The sequence below is a fragment of the Drosophila yakuba genome, chromosome 4, assembly GCF_016746365.2.
Source record: "Drosophila yakuba strain Tai18E2 chromosome 4, Prin_Dyak_Tai18E2_2.1, whole genome shotgun sequence".
Lineage (NCBI taxonomy): Eukaryota > Metazoa > Arthropoda > Insecta > Diptera > Drosophilidae > Drosophila > Drosophila yakuba.
The window spans coordinates 236877-254972 of NC_052531.2; the positions used below are offsets into that span (position 1 = coordinate 236877).

The 18096-nt window shown below is 37.4% G+C and overlaps 2 protein-coding genes across 4 annotated transcripts in view; both read right to left on the reverse strand.

Moving 5' to 3' along the window:
* Positions 1-3898: 3898 nt before the first annotated feature.
* Positions 3899-18066, reverse strand: LOC6523709 (fibulin-1). The gene is made up of 13 exons (XM_002099549.4): positions 17851-18066; positions 16363-16866; positions 15972-16301; positions 15153-15374; positions 15015-15097; positions 14902-14959; positions 14206-14493; positions 13720-13857; positions 12640-13084; positions 12451-12583; positions 11798-11886; positions 4223-4453; positions 3899-4160 (listed from the first exon to the last, which is right to left on the reverse strand). Exons 1-13 carry the CDS (start codon positions 17921-17923, stop codon positions 3998-4000), a joined length of 2757 nt encoding a protein of 918 aa, XP_002099585.1. The 5' UTR covers positions 17924-18066; the 3' UTR covers positions 3899-3997.
* Positions 14410-18096, reverse strand: part of LOC6523713 (zwei Ig domain protein zig-8) — a 42618-nt gene continuing 38931 nt past the window's right edge. For 2 of the 3 annotated variants that reach the window (XR_006245265.1, XR_006245264.1), the window contains 4 exons: positions 15153-15374; positions 15015-15050; positions 14902-14959; positions 14410-14493 (listed from right to left, as the gene is read on the reverse strand). The gene's annotated coding sequence lies outside the window, so the exon portion shown is untranslated. Of the gene's footprint in view, positions 14494-14901; positions 14960-15014; positions 15051-15152; positions 15375-16725; positions 16867-17850; positions 17878-18096 lie in introns of those variants that run through there. The other variant, XR_005561938.2, reaches the window with a different exon arrangement.

Below are 18096 nucleotides of genomic sequence, written 5' to 3' on the forward strand. Positions count from 1 at the left end.
TAGAGCCGGATTCTAAAGCATGCATCCGAATGTCTTTCCCAAACTTACTTCGTTATAAAAGCAAAAGATATAAATAAATATAAGTTAACATCAGCTAAACGCTTCCCTTGGCCACTCACACCATACAACTGGTGTTACGGCTAAACTTGTCATCGATCTGCAAGTGGGGCGGTTCCTGCCTTACCGCCGCTGCTGCCCCCGTATCAGCGTCAGCACACTTCTGGTATTCCGCGGTGTCAGCCATATATCGACAACATTGTATGGAGGTACTGGGCCGGCACTCTCACCATTGCAACAATCAAGCGCGACAACGAGAGTCACGTTGCGCTTGGTCAGCACTTATGCTGGCTGGTTGAGGGCTCAAGCGACATTCTTGGAAGAGAATTAGACTCGAGCAGACTTCAACTTTATTTTATTTAAACTTACCAAACTTATTGTCACAATAAATAATTAAACTGATATTCGATGGTAGGGAATCGATTTATATACTCCATCAAAGTTAAAAAAATATCTGAAAACAAGAGAGAACGCTATAGTCGAGTTCCCCGACTATCTGATACCCGTTACTCAGCTAGTGTAAGTGCGAAGGACAGTTTTTGGCGGTTTGTGGGCGTGAGCGTGGGCGTGGCCAAAAGTTTTTTGGCGAATAGATAGAAATTTACAAGACTAATACAAAAATGAAAAAATATCAAAACATGTTTCAAAAGTGTGGGCGTGGCAGCTTTGGGCGGTTTGTGGGCGTTAGAGTGGGCGTGGCAAAAAGTTTATTTGCAAATCGAAAGAAATTTTCAAGACCAATACAAAAATGAAAAAATATTAAAACATTTTTCAAAAGTGTGAGCGTGGCAGTTTTGGGCGGTTTGTGGGCGTTAGAGTGGGCGTTAGAGTGGGCGTGGCAAAAAGTTTTTTTGCAAATCGATAGAAATTTACAAGACCAAAACAAAAATGAAAAAATATTAAAACATTTTTCAAAAGTGTGGGCGTCGCAGTTTTTGGCGGTTTGTGGGCATTAGAGTGGGCGTGGCAACATGAATCGACAAACTTGTGCTGCGTCTATGTCCCTGGAGTCTGTATGCCTAATCTCAACTTTCCAGCTTTTGTAGTTCCTGAGATCTCGACGTTCATACGGACAGACGGACATGGCCAAATCGACTAGGCTATTGATCCTGATCAAGAATATATATACTTTATATGGTCGGAAACGCTTCCTTCTGCCTGTTACATACTTTTCAACGAATCTAGTATACCCTTTTACTCTACGAGTAACGGGTATAATTACTACTTCGGTAAGGTAGGTATTCCTGCACTTCCAAAGAATATTATATACATTTATTCTTACCGAGATCGAGACCATAACCAAGCCGGTCGGTTACATATTTTACCTAAAAATCGACCGCAAAGTCCAAATTTGCTACAAAAAATACCTGCTATTTTTGCAACCCAAAAAAGGTTCAACTTTGAACACGTGTAACTTCTAAAATACTGAACCGATTTGAATTATTTTTTGGATTCAGCCCTTTTGAACTATTACATGTCGAATGCGATATCCCACGCAACGTAAAAAATTTGATTTTTGTATAGCATTTGTATCTTTTGCACCATCGTGCGTCGGTGTATTCGTCCTTGGAAAGGACTCAGGCCGAGGGAGGGGCATCCGATGTTCAGGCACCATGATGCCAGCGTAAGCTCGTCGATTTTGGGTCGTGGGATCTTGGTTAGCCCCTCACTTCTCAAACATAAAGAGAATAAATATTAGTAGTGCCTGAACAAGTTTGTACCGTTCGTCAGTAGGCAGTCCTAATTGCCCCACAAGCTGTAGCATGATCGTAAAACGATCGGGCAATGTTTCGGCCACGTTCCCTCCTCTTCATACGTCCGCATGCCTGATGGATCGTCGCGGGCCGTGCAATACGATCCCCTTTTGTCAAGGTTGTCCGTCAAACGTCATCGTTTTTGACCTACTCCACTTCTCGCGTCAGCACACCTTCTGGAAATATTTACCTACTCATTTTGTTTTAGTTACAATAATAGCATAATTTTATTGAGTAATAGAGTGCTGGCTAGTGCCATGTAATACTCGTCAACAAAAATTGTTGGCTATTCACGACTACAAACGTCGCTCTGAGGGCTCTTTTGTGGCACGCTTTGGCTGCTATTCGGCTCTCGGATTACTTGAAGTAAGCACTTGTTAGGAACAAGCAACAGCGTATGTTTTCGCTGATACTTACATTAACGGCAATGCACCGGTTCACATGTTCTTTATTTAATTGTTTTGCCGTTAGTATTTTCAATTATGCACCTTTTGTGAAACCGGATGCAATTCTATCCAGTGTATGGTGATAGTCCCTCCTCCGCTGTACGGATCTCTTGTACATTTTCACTAGGTTTAATAAAGCCAGGAAGATCAGTAAAGTCGCGATGAATTCCAGGGTATGCTGCACCCCTTCTATTTCCTGTGTTTGGTCGACAACCTCCACGGTGTTTATCACATTTGCTGTGTTGTCGGAGGCCTTAGACTCCTTGCCGCCCATCCTGAGAATTTCGTGACACTATGGTCTTCCTTCAAAGTGTGTTCCTTGTTAGTCCTGTTATTTCCTTTAAAGGATGCTAGTGTCCTTGCTTCTTGGCGTTTTTCATTGAGACTGGAATTATCTCTGAGTCTTCTCATCGATGGACAAAAGGATAATTGCCCGGGTATCTGACGTACGGATGTTTTCCCGGGTACCGACGGACGACGGGTGTTTACCCGGGTACAGACTCCCTATCTGCCTGCCCTTTCATCGGTGAGCCATGGTTTTTTTATACCGGCACAGAGCTTTTTTCTGATCTATTGGTCTTCTTTGCCAAGTGTTCCCACCTAAGAATCATATTTCTCACTTTCCCCTATTTTGGGTAGTCAATACCCCCTTCGGTGAAGTGTGCCCGGAACTGGTGTTGATTTTTTTTACTTTCAGCAATCTATTGCAGCCGCTGACCGGGTCATCGGAGACTCGTTTATTGTCGACTTGCATTTTCTTTGTCGCGATCCAACTGAGTCAAGGCGATTATAGTACCCCTTCTCCTGCTTTTAGATTCTGGTTTTAAATCTTCAAAGTCTTACGATCTCACGAAAAGGGTGTACGCAACAAGGTAATTGTGCACCTCAAAATTTTAAAACAAATTGTAGATTCGAACCAATATAATATCAATTTACTAGGCGGTTTGAAGTTTAAAAAAAACAAATTATCAAAGCGTAAATAACAAATTTGCAAAAATCAAGATTATTTAAAAGTTTATTAAAAACTTATATATATTACCAAAATAAAAATGTTCCTCGTCGAAATATTAGCTACTATTAGGAAGAAATGTAACATCGAGGTAAATATTAATTCCTTTAGTATAATTATACCCGTTACTCGTAGAGTAAAAGGGTATACTAGATTAGTTGAAAAGTATGTAACAGGCAGAAGGAAGCGTTTCCGACCATATAAAGTATATATATTCCGAGCCGAGTTGGCCATGTCCGTCTGTCCGTCCGTCTGTCTGTCCGTATGAACGTCGAGGTCTCAGCAACTACAAAAACTAGAAAGTTAAGATTAGGCATACAGACTCCAGGGACATAGACGCAGCGCAAGTTTGTCAAATCATGCTACCACGCCCACTCTTACGCCCACAAACCGCCCAAAACTGCCACGCCCACACTTTTGAAAAATGTTTTAATAATTTTTCATTTTTGTATTGGTCTTGTAAATTTCTATCGATTTGTCAAAAAACTTTTGGCCACGCCCACTCTAACGCCCACAAACCGCCCAAAGCTGCCACGCCCACACATTTGAAAAATGTTTTGATATTTTTTCATTTTTGTATTAGTCTTGTAAATTTTTATCGATTTGCCAAAAAACTTTTTGCCGCGGGGAACTCGACTATAGCATTCTTTTTTTATTTGTGTCTACTATACAGATTTGTAGGAAATGTTAAGTTACACATGTTCGTACCAAATGAAATACACTATTTTTTTTTAAAATATATGTTGAGAAACAAAAAGAAATAGTTTTGCTACACTTTTCCCACGGGGCATTCCGTTTGTGTACACTGTCATACTTAACTCCAACTCGATATCCTGGGGACCCTCCAATGATTTCTTTAGTTGCACGTCAACTTGGTTGTTGTTTTTTAAAGTGCTGTTAATAATTTAATCACTTTATTGTAAAATTTAGGATAAATATATTTTTTGAATACGTACTCAAAACATCCATTGGTTGCCCTTTGAATATTGGTGGCTGCTTGTATGCGAACAATTTGAAGATCAAAATCGATATTATCATACCAAAGTGGTCCTCTCAATGTAAATATGGTACGACCCTCTGGAGGTATCATTAGCTTAGAAACGAATGTTATAAAATTATATGTGTAAGCTGACGGTTTGGTATAACAATTTTCTCCTTCACAAAAGTTAGTGTTCTGGCGGCATCGACTGCAAGAAAAAAAACGATATAAATGGGGGCTTAAATATGTTATATAGCACTCTATGTATCTCTTCAAGGCTAAATAACAAGGCAAATCACTTTAACGGGTGGGTGTTTTGTTTCGAGGAATAGAATCTTAAGCTTGAATTACTGCTTAAGATAGCGACCGATTTAACAGCTGTCAAGTGATATATTTTTGGTTTGGTTTGGCAATTCATTATGAATAGACTCAATTTTTGGGGTGAAGCTACTTCTCCTAACACCGTTACATTCAGAAAAACTGAATAAGTTGGTAAAATTGTTGGTTCGTACTTCTTCAAAAAAGACGATGGACAAAATGTTACCAATGGTGATCGATATAGAGACATGAATACTAACTTTTTTATTCCTCTCCAACAAGTCGCTCAAAAATCGATTAATATCGATCGATAATTTCACGTTTTGGACTTGTGAATTGGCCTCCCAAATCTTGTGATTTAACAACGCTAGACAATTTTCTGTGGGGCTATGTAAAGCCATTGGACCATGCGCAATTTATAGTTTTATACCTCTTAAAAAAACACCGTTTATAAATATCAAAAGCTTGCACACACCAAAAAACGTCAAACACAAAGCAACGCAATTTACACAAAAATAACACGTTTTGAACATGATAGAATTTAATAATTTATTTTGCTTAGCTAGGGAAGGGCATATTGCGCATCCGGCTCTATTATTATTATATAGATATTATAGATATCTATATATAGATATATATAGATATTATTATTTTTAGTTGTGGGGGCCTCGTGGTGTAGTGGATAGCGCAACTATCTGCTAACCACGGGGTCGTGGGATCAAACCCCACCCATGACGAGAGCATGGCCATACAAAAATTTCCTCTCTGAAATGCTTTTCTAACTCCTTAGAAAGTATTCTTCCACATAAAAAATGCCTATTACAACAATTTTCGGCAACTTCCACTTGCCCCAACGCACCACCCCCCCTCCTCACTACTTGGAAAAAAGAACGGGGCACCCACATAGTACCAAGCGCACCCTGTGTTTTTCTGCGAACAGCAAGAATACCCAGCAGGGCGAGCGCGTTACCAGACTGTTCGCTTTTCTACGAATAACAACACAACACCACTCACACCATACAACTGGTGTTACGGCTAAACTTGTCACCGATCTGCAAGTGGGGCGTTTCCTGCCTTACCGCTGCTGCTGCCCCCGTATCAGCGTCGGCACAGTTCTGGTATTCCGCGGTGTCAGCCAAATATCGACAACATTGTATGGAGGTGCTGGGCTGGCACTCTAACCATTGCAACAATCGAGCGCGACAACGAGAGTCACGTTGCGCTTGGTCAGCACTTATGCTGGCTGGTTGAGGGCTCAAACGACATCCTTGGAAGAGAATTAGACTCGAGCAGACTTCAACTTTATTTTATTTAAACTTACCAAACTTATTGTCACAATAAATAATTAAACTGATATTCGATCGTTATTTTTCCACATGGAAGCAATAATTAGATAATATCGAACCAAGTGCTGACCAGGAGGCATTTTTCCTGTTCATGGCACTTAACTTATACATATATATAGTCCAGATCCTTGACTCAGCTAGTGGAAGTGCGAAGAAGAAACACCCTATTTAGCATTTCGATAGAAATATACAAAACTAATTTAAGCATTATAAATAGGTTTAGATATTTTTGCGAAGTAAAAAATTGTGTATACGGTACGCAAATAAATAACATTGGCATGCTTTCCAAAGAACCCAAGTTTTTTGTTAAATATAAGTCGCGGACGTATGAAGACGTTTTTTTTTTATCGAGTTCCGTATAAAATCGGTTGATTTGAGTGATGTGAATAATATTATAAGGTCCTAGGATATAATATTTCGGTCGATTAACTTGCAGAACTATCATTTGATCACTGCTTAGTTCTACTTACTCTTAGGTATCGACCACGTATAATAGAGAAATAACTTAGTGACCCCAAAAATTATCATATAATTCCCACCGTGTGCGGTTCTGAACTAATTCCTTCAATCTCTTCATAGGCAGACGCAACATTTATCCTTCAGACCAATCAGTCTGGAAGAAATAATGTACAAGATAACAACTTCTACGTTTGCTGACGATATATACGCCCAGCACAACTTGTCTGTCATCTTAAAACAGTGAAAATATGGTTTGCGGACTGGTGCATTATAATAAACGAGGCCAAACGCAGGCACTGAACAGACAAACGTGCCCACCCTGTACCCTGAACAATACATTCATTCCACAAGCAGACCTAGTAACATTGCTCAGTCAACGATTATGCGAGCTATCATTGGAGCACCATAGGACCTACGCAGCGAAAGCATCCATAGAGACCCCCACATAACTCTTGTCAACGAGGAAATTCAGATAAAAAAAAGTACAAATCAAGCAAAGCTCGCCGCACACGAAAATCCTCTCGTGAAGTCGCGTACGCCAGTCTGCAGTCAGACCAGACTGAAGTGCAAAGAATCTCCAGCTCAGCAATGCAATTTTAGGCCTGTCTCTAACTAATACAATTATTTCTTATTGTTATTAATCGAATTTATATAATAAGATTTGAATAATTATTGTTGGTATCACAATAAGAAAATATCTAATAAATAACTAAACAAGTTTGAAAAACAAAATTAACAGCTGAACCATGCCCAAAAAATGTGTTCTATCGAAAGTGAAAAAATATTTTTGTGATCATAAATCATCCATCATTTCAAAGCTGAGCTCTGTATAAAATCAATTTACTTTAGTGACGTGAATAAATAAATCAAAATAAATTACAAATATCAGCGAAAAGACGCTATTAGCAATGTTAAATTGCAAATCTATAATATTTGTTGTGTGTGGAAACATTAAATTAAAACAAAAGCTAATTTAAATAGACAACAAACAAATCGACAGTTCCAAAATGAGCCAACGCGATTTGCGCGCTCAGCGGCAAAAAGAGCAAGACGAGCGCCGGCTCTCTCTCCAACGAAACAATGCAAACTTCACCGTCGTGTCTGACGCCCGCGAGTGCCAAACAATCCATCGGGCCAATGACCTAGCACCTGCAGAAAGCAAACGAACGCGGTCTTGCTCACCAATGCTTATGACTGCACGATGTGAACCCAAACGCATTGAGAGCGTCTCTCTCGCGCTCTCCTCATTGCAAACGGTGTCAAGCTCTGTAGCTACCATCACAGTAACTTCGATATCTACTGCAACTGCACCTATAGCAACAACAACAACACTATGCTCAGTACCGAGAGCTGTGTACATTTCTGCTGAATCAACAACAACTAAAGCAAGTGCACTCTCTCCGACTCTAGAAAACAAAAGCGGACAAGAACCAACACAAAACTGTTTCAAACAGGGCTGGATCGCTACATTCAAATAAAGCGAAAGCTAAGCCCACAACACAAACAGGCTGGCAATCAGCCGAAAATAAATCGCACCAACGTTGACAACTCAACTTCAAATAGGTTTGCACTACTGGATGACTGCGAAGTGCATCCAATCAAAGAACAGGAGCAGAAGAGGATTAAGCCGCCACCAATATTTATACGAGAGAAAACCTAAGAAAACCTTAACAAACTAGCTACGATCATCGGAGAAAACAAGTTCCACGTTATACCACTTACCAAGGGAAACATACATGAAACGAAAGTGCAGACTCCGGATGAGTCTAGCCATCGATCAGTGACTAAGTACCTGGATGAAGCTGGAAAGAGTTACTATACCTACCAGCTTATAAGTGCCAAAGGATTGCAGATTGTCATTAAAGGAATTGAATCATCAGTGACCCCATCCGAAATTATCGAGGCACTAATGGAACCAAGTACAACTAACATCCCTTTGTCTACCAGCTACCGAACAGCGCCAAATATTTCCTTTGCAAGTGCACTAAAATCAGGGATCCAAACACCATCAGCGGACACCCCCATTCATCAAACAAACACTCACGATAACATGCAACAGCAGCCCATTGGCGTTGAAGCGATTATGCTTTCGATGCAGCAAAGCATGAAAGACTTCATGGCCTTCATGCAAAAAACTATGCAAGAGCTTATGAGGAACCAAAACATCCTTATTCAAATGCTCGTTTCTTCTAAAACAGTATAATGACTCCCCTAATAATAGCAACCTGGAACGCTAATGGCCGACAGAAACATTGATGTTTTGCTACTCTCAGAGACTCACCTTACTGAAAAGTACAATTTTCAAATACCAGGATACAAATTTTACTTTACGAATCACCCGGATGGCAAGGCCCATGGAGGCACTGGCATACTAATACGATCGCGAATCAAACACCACTTTGTTAGTAATTGGCAAGAAGACTGCCTACAATCTACCTCTATAAACCTCCAATGCTATAACGGTGCTCTCACTCTGGCTGCTGTCTATTGCCCACCCCGCTTCACAATATCAGAGGACAAATTCACAACACTCTTCGACTCGCTCGGTGAAAGGTTTGTTGCAGCTGGTGATTGGAATGCCAAGCACATGTACTGGGGATCTCGGATAGCGACCCCTAAAGGAAAACAGCTATACAACGCAATTATTAAACCGCAAAACAAGCTTAATTATGTTTCTCGGGTACGCCTACATACTGGCCAGCAGATCCTAAAAAGCTTCCAGACTTGATTGACTTTGCCATCACCAAAAGGATATCCCAATCAATGATTACAGCTGAGGCACTTTCAGAACTTTCATCTGATCACTGCCCGGTGCTCTTTAATCTTTTGTACTAACTGCAACACATCGAGCGGCCGTATAGACTCACAAGCAACAGGACCAACTGGGAGAGGTACAAAAAATATGTTTGTTCACATACCGACTTCTCTAGCTCATTGAAAACCGAGCAAGACATCGATCAGTTTGCTGGTAGCCTAGACTCAACACTAGTTGCAGCAGCAAAAGCGTCAACTCCACAAGATACCCACGGATGCAGTAAAAAGTTCAACATGACAAGTCGAGATACCGAACTCCTTGTGCTTGAAAAACGACGACTTTGAAGGGAGTGGCAGGAGCACAGATCACCTGGCGCAAAGAGTAGATTAAAAGGAGCCTCTTGCAGACTTACTAAAGCGCTTAAGAAAAAAGAAGCGGACGCACAACTGCGTTACATCGATAATCTCACGCCCACCAGCACAAAAAACTCTTTGTGTAAAGCCCACAGGAATCTGCAGGCACCAGCAGAAACTGTTGTACCCCTCCGTAACTCTACCGGAAACTGGTCTCGTAGTGACATGGACAGAGCAAGAGTCTTCGCTGATCATCTCAAAAAGGTATTCCAACCAAATCCAGCCACTAACTCATTTACTTTTCCACCCTTAACTGCATCTGACTTAGCACCACAAGATCCCATAGAATTCCGGCCAAGCGAAATAACGAAAGTCATTAGAGAGCAACTGAAGACTGGAAAATCGCCTGGCTTCGATTTAATAACACCGAAAATGATCATCGAGCTTCCAGTGTGTGCAGTTCTACAAATCTGCCTACTCTTCAACGCTATTACCAAAATTGGATACTTTCCTCAAAAGTGGAAGAAATCAGTTATAGTTATGATCCCTAAGCCTGGGAAAGACAAAACACAGCCATCATCATACAGGCCAATAAGCCTACTTACTTGTCTCTCCAAGTTATTTGAAAAAGTACTGCTGCTACGAATCAGTCCCCACCTTAAAGCACAGGACACACTCCCATCGCACCAATTTGGTTTTCGGGCAAAACATGGAACTATTGAGCAGGTTAACCGCATCACAACGGAAATTCGCACTGCTTTTGAGCATCGGGAATATTGTACAGCTTTATTCTTAGACGATGCACAAGCATTCGATAGAGTATGGTTGGATGGACTTTTTTTTTAAAATAACCAAACTGCTGCCTCAAAACTTACATAAGCTTCTAAAGTCTTACCTATACAAAAGAGTGTTCGCGGTTAGATGTAGTTCAAGCACTTCAAACGATTGTTCTATAGAAGCTGGAGTGCCCCAAGGAAGTGTATTAGGTCCAATTCTATACACCCTATACACGGCGGACATCCCAACAGACTACCAGTTAACAATATCCACATTCGCTGATGACACTGCAATACTGAGTCGATCCAGATGCCCAGTAAAAGCCAGGTTACGTTTACCCTTAACAAACAAAGCTGCCCGCCCTTGGTTATGAACCACACGCGCATCCCACAAGCCGATGACGTAACATACTTAGGTATTCATCTGGACAAGCGGCTCACCTGGCGGAAACACATAGAGGCCAAGACGACGCACCTGAGACTAAAAGCAAAGGATCTACACTGGCTTATAAACGTTCGGTCTCCCCTAAGCCTTGAGTACAAAGTCCTTTTGTATAACTCCGTTCTTAAACCCATATGGACCTATGGCTCCGAGCTATGGGGCAATGCATCGAGAAGCAACATCGACATCATACAGCGAGCACAGTCTAGGATTCTGAGAATCATAACTGGAGCTCCATGGTATCTTCGGAACGAGAATATACACAGATACCTAGAAATAAAACTTGTCAATGAGACAATAACAGAGAGAAAAGTAAAATACAAGGAAAAACTAGGCTCACATCCAAATCCCCTTGCAAGAAAACTTCTTCGAGTATGCAGCCAAATTCGACTGCACCGCAACGATCAACCAGCCCAGCGTTAAATTTGTTAGGCCACATAGCACAAATCATCTCATAATATGATAATTAGCTAGCCCCTTAGTCTCTTAAGTAAAAGGGAAGATTCAATAAATAAGAAGATTAAAAAAAAAAAAAACCTTCCCCCTAACTTAACTTAGGGGAAAACTACCTTTAGACGCTTAAAAAAAGCTTTTTTTTTATTGTTTTAATCGATAGGTAGAGAATATCGTGGCAAAGTATTAACATCGATTTTTCGAAATTGTAGATGAGAGCCTTCCGGAAGTTACTGGCAGATCCAGTCGTTTTGTGACCGGAAACTTTAAACGTAATTTTCTCGAAGCCATGTTTTTCACATTTTTGTAAATGATAACCAAAAAAAGCATTCATTTTGTAAAGCATCACAAATTTTTGTATATCGACTAAAGATTTTAAAAACGAAAAACTTTTGAAAAAAAAAAATTTTTTTATTTCCTCAGTCATTACTCTAAATACATATTATATGGATATAAAAAAAATTGTCTTCATATTCCTACACAGCAGCTGAAAAATATTTTTTTTTCGGTCTCTAATGGTAGTTCCCCCTTTGAGCGCAGGCCTGTGAAAAACTCAGCAATCATACCCAAGAATTAATTTTGTAACTTTAAAAAATCTATTAATAACACAATATTTTATCTTGTGGCATTATTTATAGTTTTCCACTTACTTTTTTTGTTCTGGGTCAATGCTGTATCCAAGCGGGCAATTAATTGTAGTACATCTGTAGCTTCCTCTGATATTTGTACAAATATCGTTCTATATACAAATAAATATACAAATGGTGTTAGTATATACTGTTTCAATAAATATAGCAAGAAGGGAAGCTCACTACTATTAGATGCTATTACCTGCATACAGCTTTAAAACTGAGAGACTGGGTTGCAAATAAAAGAACAGACGGAAAGACGGCTTAATACTGATCGAGAATATATATGTATATGTACACCCAGAAAAATTGAGAACGTGAAAACGTGTCTCAGCTGGCTTAGTAGCCTCAATCGTGCTCACGAAAAGAACCCTCCTTGATTAAGAGATTATTGATTATTGATTTTAGCTTCATCTCCTTACAGTCTTACCTGTTAATTTGTTGGTACAAACAGTGGTATAATATAAGTGCGAAGACGAGAAATAAAGAAAGGTCTTTCCTAATAAATTTGAGTTCAAAAAATTATTTTGTTTAATTTTAACAGTATTGCAAATTTGTTTCTATGAAATTATAATAGTCTTTTATCGAAATGGTATACATTCTATTATTTTTAAATATAGAATTATTGCAAGATATTGTAATTTTCGTGTAAGAAAGCCATAACAAATACCTACCCGGCCAGTACAAACTTGATTAATGGAATCTGTTGCGCATTCATCGATATCGCGACACGTATTCATATCTGCAGACAACATATATCCACGGGGACAGGAACATTGATAGGATCCAGGAGTGTTAATGCATAATCTTAAATATTATAATAATAATAGAAAGACATATACCAAAAGTTGATAAATACACACCCCATACAAAGTTTGTAATCCTTATGTACTTCACATTCATTTATATCATTGCATGTGCGGTTGTCCTGTCCTAGTTGGTATCCAGAGTTACATGTGCATCGATATCCTCCCCAAAAGTTAAGACATTTTTGTTGACAAAGTCCCGGAATCACTTGACACTCATCGATATCAAAACATTGTGTGCTATTATTACTGTCAGATTTCTTTTGAAACCCAGATTTGCACTCACAATAGTAAGACCCAATGGTGTTAAAGCATTCCGCGTTTAATGGGCATACACGTTGCTCTAGTGCACATTCGTTCGTGTCAACACATGTACTACTACCAATACTGTGTCGCTTGAGTTCATGACCTATAGGGCAGGAGCACACAAAGCCACCGTTTCGATTACGGCAAATCTGCCTTTCACCACAGTTGTGCTCACCAGTATTGCACTCATCAATGTCTATTTAAATTAGATATTCAAATAAATATTACTATATGTATATGCCCAGGGAAAATTGTTACATTGATATTGAAAACATACAGAATTTTGAAAATACTTAATTACCCTTTTTAAGATAATAATAATAAATATAATTAATTCCAGTACTTAGCTAGCAGGAGAAAGGAAAAATTTTAAAAACTCCTTTGGTGTTAAATCAATAAATTGTTTGTAAGATTGGTGTGTCAGCATTTCACGGATTGTGGGCGATGCCAATTAATTAATTAAAAAATTATAAGTCTTTTTTGTTAGTCTTGAGTAATTTATTGGTGTTTGAGTGAGCGTCGCCAAAATGTTTTAGGCATATTGATAGAAATTGGCAATACAAACAATAAAATTAAGAAAAACACGTTTTTAATTGTTGGCGTAAGAGTTCTTGACGGCGTGGCAGTCTTTATTAAATAATAAATTTTTATGTATATAGCTATGATGACTATATCTTATTTCGCTTTTACTTCCTACCAAATTAATGCTACCAAATTTGACGCTTTCAAAAAAGATTTTCCTACATCCCAATTAAATTTTTCCTTAATATTATTATTTATATTTTATATTTTTTATGAATTACGCAATGATAATTAAAAACTGCCACCTACCTATGCAAGATTTACCGTCCGCTGTTGATTTGTAGCCGGGCGAGCACTGGATCAAGCTTTCACAGCGAAAATGCCCATTTGTGTTAATGCATCGTTCATGGTTACCGCAGGGATTTTTTTCCATACATTCATTTGTGTCTTGCAAAAATTAGGATATTAAAAAATGAAAATACATTTTATAATCGTTTTTGTAAGAGAAGCATAGGTTACTTAGGACTTCAATATATTATACGTATTCTTTATTCAATATATTATGGAAAACTATATTTGTCGTTTGCTCGGAAATGTTTAATTAATTGCAGCGCATCTTACATACACATCGTACACATTATTCAGCTTTATTTTTATATATGCAACTGAATATTTTCTGTTTCTATTAATAATATACTAATAAAAATAAAATCAAGGTAATTTGTAAGATCTACGGCTCTAAAGGTAATGATTACATATGATGACGGTACATGTGTACACATTTTTATCACTTACCAACGCAGGCACCAACATTATTCCTATAAAATCCAGGGGAGCAGTCCATACGCCTACTTGTGGAAAAGGAATTGTTGTGTAAAGAATATTCCGGGTGTACAGTTAGAGGGTATCGGTTATTAAAACCTATTCGCCCGTTTTCCGAGGATGAAGGCGAAACTGTAGTTGATGTCGTTATTGTTGTTAGCATTTTTGTGATTTTTCTATAACATCGGAATGATCCTCTTGTATTGTGACAATCATAGTTTGAAGGACAGTTATGTGTGCTCAGCATGCATTCATCATCATCTTAGAAGAAAATAAATGTCGGTTACACAATTATAAAAGTCGTAACCCAAGAATATTAACTTTATGACTCTGTCCGTCCGTATGAACGTCGAGATCTCAGGAACTACAAAAGCTAGAAAGTTGAGATTAAGCATACAAACCGCCCAAAACTGCCACGCCCACAATTTTGAAAAATGTTTTGATATTTTTTCATTTTTGTATTGGTATTGTAAATTTCTATCGATTTGCAAAAAAAAAACTTTTTGCCACGCCCACTCTAACGCCTACAAACCGCCCAAAACTGCCACGCCCACACATTTGAAAAATGTTTTGATATTTTTCAACATTTTTGTTAGTCTTGTAACGGGTTGAGCTGAGTAACTCTCCTGTTTTATATAAGAAAAACTCCTTTTTAAGGAAGTTTCTTACCGTCGCAATTCCCCGTTTCCGCATTCAAGGTATATCCTGTGCCGCAGCTTTGAAGTCGCTAAATAGAATACGGGATGTAACAAAAGCAACACGTTGTATAAGGCTTACTATACCGTGCATATATATGATCCGATCGTGTTATCACATCTCTGTGTTGGAAGGCAGTTGTGATTATTTATTGAACATTCATTTATATCTATGAAAAATTAAAAAAAAACTAACTATTTTTAATTTAATGAAAAAGTACTTACCAACACACTTATTTAGAGTGGCATCCAAATTAAATCCAGCCTGGCAATTGCAGGTATAGCTTCCAACGGTGTTAATACAATCCTGATTACTAATGCCATGGCAGTTGTTTAATGTGTTATGTGAGCACTCGTCAATATCTGTACAGGTACCGTTTTTAAAACTGAAACCTCTATCACAAGATTGACCATTAACACATTTGCGATCCTTGCATTTGTACTCATCTATGTGAATAAAATTGACCTCAAATTAAAAAGGCTAAAATATTAAAAGTAAGTATTGCTTAAGAAGTTTTTTCAACTTTCAGATTACCGATTTTTAGTTACTCGTAGAAAAACGGGCATACAAGAGTTGGTGAAAAGTATATAACAGGTAAAGGAAAGGGATTTCGAAGCTATAAAGTATATACATATATGTATGTATACTTGATCACGATCAATAGTTAAGTCGAACTGGCCACGTCTGCCTGTCTGTCCATATGAACGCTGTAATCTCAAGCACTATAAGGGGTTGAAAGTTAAGATTAAGCATGCAGATTCTATTTTATTTAATTTCTCTATTTTATTTCACACTCACTCTAATGCCTATATACCACCCAAACCTGCCAAGTCCGCACTTTTAAAAAATGTTTTAATATAAATCGATTTGCCGAATACACTCTAGCGCCTACAACTGCCACGCTCACACTTTTAAAGAATGTTGTCCCACCAATGTCTGTCAATATGTAAAAAACATGTTCAAATATCTCATTAACTCTCCCACTAGCTAGGTAACTGATAGTTGAGGAACTCTACTACATTTGAAACAGACGTTAAAGTTACCTTTACATTCATCGAAATCATGTTCATAATGAAATCCGGGTGGGCAGTCATTTGCTTTCACATTTAAGCAGTGGAATCCGCCATTAGTATTATGGCAGTATTGGGATGATTTGCAGTCATGAATTTCTTCCCGGCATTCATCAATATCAATGCATTTGTTATCCAGTTTATCTAAATTGTATCCACTGGGACATATTTGGGTTTTCATCGGAGAGCATGTTACGTTGTTATTATCTAATATAAACCCGGGGTGGCACTTACATTGGTATGCGTCAAAAGTGTTTTCGCATATGTGGGCACAAAGGTTTTCTATTTTCCCACATATGTCATCTAACAATAAGTAAAATTAAATATTCTGACTTTAAACGATATACATATACTATTTACTTACCATCGCCGGTAAGGACAATAGTTACGTTCATATCCTCTTCAGAAACAAATGGTAATTCACCACCCTCAGTAATAGAATTAGCCTTTTCATTAAATTCAATTTTGTCAATATCGGGCTTGTCGTTAAGGTCAGCAGCTTCTTGACAGCACGTTCGGTATGATTCAATTGAGAAAAGAAATGAAAATAATGGATCTTTGCAATTAGCTTTACTCGCTTTAACTGCCAATCCAATTTGACAAGAACGACAACATGTTGCGTACGAACTAGATGTAACATTTCCTTCTCTGTCGCAGCGAGTACCGTCTAAAGCAGCCAGTCGACCTAGCTCACAATTTTGATGGTCCAGTTCTCGAGAACAGCAGACTTCAAGTGTAGAATGACAAAGTCCAAGCCAAAGCTGTGGAATTATGGTTGGGGCTATGTTTATATTTTTGCAGGAGGCGGTGGTACGCGCATGACGAAGTCCATTTATACAACATTTTCTTATATAACCCGAAATGCTGTCTACAAAAAAATACAATTTTTATACATACTTAAGAAATTTCACCCTTGCAAAGCATATAATGGTTTTAGTCAGAAAAAAGAAAATCTATAAGTCTTCTAGTCAGTAATTAATCAGTAACTAACTTAATTACTTAATAACTTAATAATTTAATAACTTAATAACATAATAACTTAATTACTTAATAATTTAATAACTTAATAACTTAATAACTTAATAACTTAATAACTTAATAACTTAATAACTTAATAACTTAATAACTTAATAACTTAATAACTTAATAACTTAATAACTTAATAACTTAATAACTTAACCTAATAACTTAATAACTTAATAACTTAATAACCTTATAACTTAATAACTTAATAACTTAATAACCTTATAACTTAATAACTTAATAACTTAATAACTTAATAACTTAATAACTGAATAACTTAATAACTTAATAACTTAATAACTTAATAACTTAATAACTTAATAACTTAATAACTTAATAACTTAATAACTTAATAACTTAATAACTTAATAACTTAATAACTTAATAACTTAATAACTTAATAACTTAATAACTTAATAACTTAATAACTTAATAACTTAATAACTTAATAACTTAATAACTTAATAACTTAATAACTTAATAACTTAATAACTTAATAACTTAATAACTTAACCTAATAACTTAATAACTTAATAACTTAATAACTTAATAACTTAATAACTTAATAACTTAATAACTTAATAACTTAATAACTTAATAACTTAATAACTTAATAACTTAATAACTTAATAACTTAATAACTTAATAACTTAATAACTTAATAACTTAATAACCTAATAACTTAATAACTTTAGTTTTATACAACTCGGACATTTTTCCATGAGTCGGATCGTTCAATTTATACAATTTATACAAGGGTGCGGTCACGATCTATAGTATGTTTTGCACTTAAGTTTCGCAAGTAAACGCAAGTATACAAATTACTTACCACTGGACATGGTGGTTGTGATATGCTCTACAACAATCAAGAAACACATAAATGCACATAGTTTATAAAACATTACGGTTCCAGAAAACTTATAGCGATTGTAAAAAATAAAATTAATAAAAAGATGGGAGCTTTAATGAACAGGTCCGGCAAAGAATGAAATAAAGAACGTTCGTGTGCATACGCTATCTGGAATTATCTCAGTCACTTAGCACCGCACATATGCATGTTTATGTATGATTGTAC

Bases quoted from the DNA above. Each gene is read 5' to 3' on its own strand.
- LOC6523709 (XM_002099549.4), bottom strand. From the start codon at position 17,923: ATGTTTTATAAACTATGTGCATTTATGTGTTTCTTGATTGTTGTAGAG. The intron at 16,302-16,362 runs GTAAGTAAATAG...ACTTATTGTTAG, and splicing joins TATTGTCCTTACCGGCGATG to ATGACATATGTGGGAAAATA. The intron at 14,960-15,014 runs GTATAGTAAGCC...TATTCTATTTAG, and splicing joins TCGGATCATATATATGCACG to CGACTTCAAAGCTGCGGCAC.